This window comes from Podarcis bocagei, assembly GCF_964188305.1.
Source record: "Podarcis bocagei genome assembly, chromosome: 15".
NCBI lineage: Eukaryota > Metazoa > Chordata > Lepidosauria > Squamata > Lacertidae > Podarcis > Podarcis bocagei.
Genome location: NC_138141.1, coordinates 39,172,891 through 39,178,890, shown reverse-complemented (window position 1 = coordinate 39,178,890; position 6,000 = coordinate 39,172,891). Strand labels below are relative to the sequence as shown.

Below are 6,000 nucleotides of genomic sequence, written 5' to 3'. Positions count from 1 at the left end.
AGTGCCTTTTACAGCACATATGCAGTTTCTTAGGTCGAACTAAATTCTACTCCGAATGGGGGAAGCAATTTCACGCTCACGCTCCTTTACTATTAAGGTTGCAAGCCTACAAACTGTTACATGAGAGTAAGCCAACTTCCCAGTAAACATGCATGGAATTATTACTGCATTACCAGTTGCATATTCTATGGCTGAGCCATAATATTGCAAATGGGTTCTAGGGCAGAGATCAAAGGAAAACAGTTCTCCCCCCTCTATCATACAGAAGGCAGGCAGCGCCCTCTTCAGTCAGCCCCGCTCTTCCATCGATTGTTTCTGCCTGCCTTCGCTCTTCCATACTTCTCCAGCTTCTGTTTGCAACTGTTCATCACAAGGCTGTGAGGCGCTCGCGTCCGGCAGGAGTCTCGCGAGGTTTTGCGTTTCCGGTTCCGGGTGCTGCGGGTTGCTAGGGCCTGCTCCGGGTTGCTAAGAGAGGCCTAGCGAAGGCCCGAAGGCGTTATGGCGGGGAGTAGGTTGGAGAAGTTTGGCAGCGTCTTCAGCCGGTGAGGCAAGCTTTGCGGGTCCTCCATTTAGCAATTCGGGGGTATGGGATGGCGAGGAGGGACTGTCGAGGTTGCAGACTCAGGGCGGCTGGTGTAGCGGGTAAGGAAGAGTGTGGAAGTCTCGATGAACCTTTGGGCCCTGGGCTCGAAGCGAGGTGTCATAAGAGAACGCAAGAAGGACCCTTTTGGTTGGAAACAAATGTTCTTGTAGCTCAGTTGTGTGGGGGGGGGGGGAACCCGCGCGCCCTTCAGATGTTGCTGGACTACAGCTCCCATCATCCCTCACCATGGTCATACTAGCTGGGGCTGATGGGAGTTGGAGTCAAATAGAAATCTGGTGTGCTACAGATTCACACCCCCCCCATTTCTTCCTTGCCCTATCTTAGACTGAGGACACCCTAAGCTTGTTTTTTTGCTGATGTCATACTCTTTCTTTCTCTCTCCCTCTCTCTGTATATTCCCTTTTAAAAATACTGCAGCACACGGGACCTGCTACGTTCAGGGGTCATTCCTGAAGCCAAGAAACCCATCTGGTTCGATGTTTACGTCGCTTTTCCTCCGCTGAGGGAGCCTCTCTATCGGGAACTTCGTCCGCAATATGGCAAGATCCAAGATGTGGTCCCCCCCATCCTGTACAAGGAGGATGAGATTAGAGCGTAAGTTCACGCCCTCACCTCTGCTACACACATTTCTGCTCTCGTTCATTCATTTGCTGATTGCATCATTATATCCCACATTTTTTCTATCTCCAAGGAGCTCCAAAGTGCTGTACGCCCCCATATAATCCTCACAACAACCCTGTGAGGTAGGTTAGGCTGAGTGGGAGTGTGGCTGGTCCAAGGTCACCCAGTGTACGCTTTGTGGCCAAGTGGGGATTTGCACCCAGGTCGACTAGCAGTGAAATTGATGGACAGTAGATTCATCATGAAGAAAAGGGTGCCCTTCTTCTTTTTACAAGATGTGGTGATGGCAACTAACTGAAGAGGGCTTCACCATGGGAAGTGTTTATTTATTTTGGACACTGCTTGTGTTTTAAAGTGCAACCAAACATATATGCAATAAAAACCATGTAAAAATGGTTAAAATGGAGATCAGCTAACTATTACTGGAGTTGCTGTTGTTGTTAATTACCTGTGTAAGCTTGGTAGCATAAAAAGGTTTCCAGCAGAGCTCGACAAATTTTTGGAAGAGGTAAGGCCTATTGGTGACTGTTAACCATGAAGGGCAAATGCCATGTTCACATTCAGAGGTAGTATGCTTCTAGGGACAAAGGAAGCTGCCTTATACAGAGTCGTATGCTTAGTACATTCAGCTCAGTCTGCACTGACTGGCAGGTGTCTCTACAGGATTTCAAACAAGGAAAATACCCATCTCTACCTGGAGACTGAACCTGGGGCCTTCTGCATGCAAAGCTCAGGCTCTACCACTGAGCTTTAGCTCTTCCCCCAAATGCTGAATATCAATTGGTTTTTTTTGGGGGGCGGGGAGCTGTTGCCTTTAGGTTCTACTTTGGGCTTCATTGACACATCTGATTTACTACTGTGAAAAGGAGAATGGAGGGTTAGATGGCTCTTCTGTTAATGATTCCCGTTTTTTTTAATTCCAAGGAAATTACTGGTCGCTTGGCTGCCTGGTTATATTAGGAAATTCTTGCTTGAGCAGAACTTCTAGTAGGGCACGCATCTCAAAAATGTTTGCCACTCTCAGTCTCCTGTGAATAAGTTTGAAGTCTTTAGTGAATGTAACCAGAAATGTCCACTGGAATTTCAAGTATTCCTTGGAATGTAAATATGTTATCTAACTGCTCGTTACCCATGCCTGAACCTACATTCAGGAAGTAAAAGATCTGTTTAGAACTCCATCCCAAGTGCTTGGAGTAACCAGCAATAGTCTTGTCCAAAATGTTTGTATACACACCTGCATGCTTTATCTAAATCTGTGTTGCCAGAAGGCAGCCAGCCATAAGGCTGTCCTATGTTGGCTAAATCAATAATCAACTTTGGCATTGGTTGGTCAGTAGGGAAGGCAGTTTCATAAGTTGATGCTTATGACCCTATAGAGGATTGGAAATTCTAATCTGAGGTAGGCATGGGGAGGGGGACTATCTTTATTATGGATTAGTTTACTTGCAACCTTTTTGCTTCTGGCAGTACCCACCATTTGCACCCACTACTCACTGCTTGTATATAGTCCCCAACAGAATGTGGCCTGACTTAGTCTTGAAGGGTGTAGGAATCTAGTTCAGATCATGCAGGAGGGGAAACCCTCTAGAAATTACATTTGCTTTATCACTACTGGATCTACATATTTATTGACATTACTGTCTGTCAGGGGTTCAGGAGCAGAGGCAAGGGCAAGGGAGGAAACAGAGAGCGAGGGGGAGGAGGCAGAAGAAAAGATGAGTGATGACGACGACCCGAGATCTCCGAGTCTTTCCAGTGAATCAGAAGATTCACAGAAAGGAGCACCAGTGGCCAGGGCAAGGGGGGAGCCTAGGGGGACACCCCAGGAAGATAGAGCCAGAGGGGACTCAGAGGGGAGCAGTTGGAAATCGGGACCAGCGTCACCGCCAGAGAGCAGGGAAGAGGAAGGGCGCCAGGGATCAAGCGCTGGCAGCTCACAACAGGAGGGAGGGCACGAGTCAGGAGTGGCCACACCTCCATCGGGGAGCGAAGAAACGGTCAGACGGAAAGTGGAAGGTTGGGCGCGCGCGCCAAGTTCAAATGCACAGGAAAGTGACGCAGTAGGCAGCCAGGAGAGGGAGCCAGGTCCCAAAGCCCGGCGCAAGGAGACAGGAGGGTCCGGGGGGTCGGCGTCAGAGGAATCCCGGAGGGAAGAGACCCCGGGGGGCAGAGGGACCCAGAGGAGAACAGTCAGGCGGAAAAGGTGGAGCAGGGCTAGGATATTAAGTTGGTGCACAAGGGGCGGAGACTCAGACGGAGCTTCGCCGATCTAACCACTAGACGTAGAGTTGCACGCAGCAGCTTGAGAATGGAAACTGTAACTCAATAAAGACTTTTACTTAATGATCGCTGGCTAGCGTGATCCTCTGTGAGCTAGGATCTGGAAGCAGCTCTGACACTGTCTTTATATAGATCAGTCCCAAACTGAAACTTCTTGTCTTATTTATTAGGAAATTTTATAAAGCTTATGGAAATGGTCCAAGAGCCTTTGAACTGTCCAGATTAAACTTCAAATCCACCTGCCAAAGGTAAGTGAACAAACTCTGACATGAAGATTTGCCCCTGAAATGATGGAGGAATAGGGATTCATTTCCCCTGCTTGTTGCTGTTTGACTGGTGACGGGTGCCTTGAATTTCAGGTTTGTTGAGAAATACATTGAACTGCAGAAACAGGGAGATATCGATGATGACAAACTGTTTGAAGAAACAGGGAAAGCACTCTTGGCCGAGGGACTTCTTTTACGCAGAAAAGTGCCAGAGAATGTAAGTATTCCAAAGAGTTGCTCTAAAGGAGAGGCAGGGGCTGAATTAAGTTTTTGAATGGTCTTTGGGGCCTCAGTGTATGAGGGCCATGGACTTGAAGACTGGTGGTTAGAGTTTAGCTTTGGAAATGGCCTTAGTTGGCGATTCTCCAGAGCTAACTTGACAACTAAGTAACCATTGCGTGCAAACCCATACAAGATAAATTTAAAAAGCAGTTTACTACTCAGAGGGTAACTGTGTTTTATTTCTGTCCACTATTGATACACATTTACTTTCACGAATAAGTCCTGATATAACACAGGCAGTTTTAAGGTTACAGTGGTGGTCCTTGTAGCACATTGGTTATCCAGGGGGCACTGTCACATAGAGGAGACCCTTTGGGGTAGAATAGGGACTGGTGTTCCAATGTTTTGCTTGACTTTGGCCTATAAACGTAGAGCCAAACTAGACAAGACCCAATACACACAGATAAATTGTGTGGGTGCCTTTAAAAAAATAAATGGAAAGTGTGGGTGTGTGGGATGATCTGGATCAGAATGCTGGTGGGGATTGGTTAAGCCTTTGTTCCCTGAGGAAGGGCCATCACTCAGTGATAGAGCATCTGCTTTGCATGAAGAAGGTCCCAGGGTCAATACTTGGCATCTCCACATGGGGCTGTGAGAGTTTCCCTGCCTGAAACCTTGGGAAGCTGCTGTCACTCATTGCAGACAGTATTGAGCCAGATGGACCAATGGCTCCAGCTCTGTATAAGGCAGCTTCCTATGTTCCTATGCTGTGTTCTTGGTTAAGATCTTCCATTGGCATTAATGGACACCCCCCCCCCTTATAAAGCAAAATAGTAGGTGTGGATGCCTCAAATTAGATCAAGAACACAGCGGCGGACAAAGGGTTTGAAACAAAAACCCTGTCCCAGAGTCCTCACCTACTTACTTCCAAAAACTATTATTTCAGTGGATAACTCTGTGAATAGCATCTCATCTAGTTTGGCCCTCATATCGCTGCCCATAGCTGAGGTCAGTAGTGGAGCAACTGCTTTGCATGCAGGAAGTCCAAGGTCCATTTACCAGCTTCTCCAGGTCGGGTTGTGTAAGATTCCTTGTCTGAAACTCTGGAGAGTTGAGCCAGTCGGTGTAGACAGTATTGAGCTGCATGGATTAATGGCCTGACTTTGTGTAAGGAAGCATCATGTGCTTTAATTTCCTGATGCTACAGCAGGGGTGGGAGGTCTTCAGCCTTCCATATATTGCTGATCTACAGGTCGCATCAGCCCTGGCAAGCATGGCCAGTGGCTAGGGATCAGGGGAGTTACAGTTACAGTAACATCTGGAGGGCTGAAGGTTCCCACCCACAAGGATGCTACAGCAACCCTGTAAGGGGCTAGACTCGAGCTGCTGACTCTGTTTCATTCTTGCCTCTGTCTTGTTCATCTGCTTGTAATGTCCAGGTAGCCCAGCAGGCTTCTCCGGAAGCCAGAACCAGGGACCCGATGTTAGAGATGCGACTCCAAAGCATGCTGCAGGAGATGCAGGACGGCAAGCAGGAGCAGGAGCTTGAAACCACAGATGCACCAGAGAAAGGTCCTGCCCCATCCTAAGGGCTCCATATTTTTCAGTTGCCTTGTAAAAGAAGGGTTAGATGCCACTGAATGTCTTCTCTGTGGGCATATGACTGGCTGGACTTAGAGACACTTACAAACAAGCGGTTGGCCTTTTTCCATCCACCTCACTATTTCATGTTGTTACACACATTGACTTGCAACAAAAGGATAACGAGGACTTTGTCTCATTGTGACTTGCTATGGCACAGGAGGGGCCAGTCCTGCACACTCATGTGCCTAATATGATGGATTTGATTATTAAAACTTCCTTCAGAAGCGTGTCTTGCCTTGGATGTTTGAGCTTTCATTTATGTGGTGGGTGAAGGGCTTGTGGAGTCGTCTGGTCACTAGGCTGCTATTCTTTACACTCACTTGGCAGGAAGTCCCATTGAACTCAGTAGGACTGACTCCTGAG

The 6,000-nt window shown here is 47.7% G+C and overlaps 1 protein-coding gene across 1 annotated transcript; it reads left to right on the top strand.

The window, feature by feature from the left end:
* The first annotated feature begins 386 nt into the window (after positions 1–386).
* On the top strand, positions 387–5,862 carry MRPS23 (mitochondrial ribosomal protein S23). Its single transcript, XM_081173229.1, has 5 exons — positions 387–542; positions 1,022–1,198; positions 3,676–3,753; positions 3,865–3,988; positions 5,433–5,862. Exons 1-5 carry the CDS (start codon positions 499–501, stop codon positions 5,580–5,582), a joined length of 573 nt encoding a protein of 190 aa, XP_081029355.1. The 5' UTR covers positions 387–498; the 3' UTR covers positions 5,583–5,862.
* The last annotated feature ends 138 nt before the right edge of the window (positions 5,863–6,000 follow it).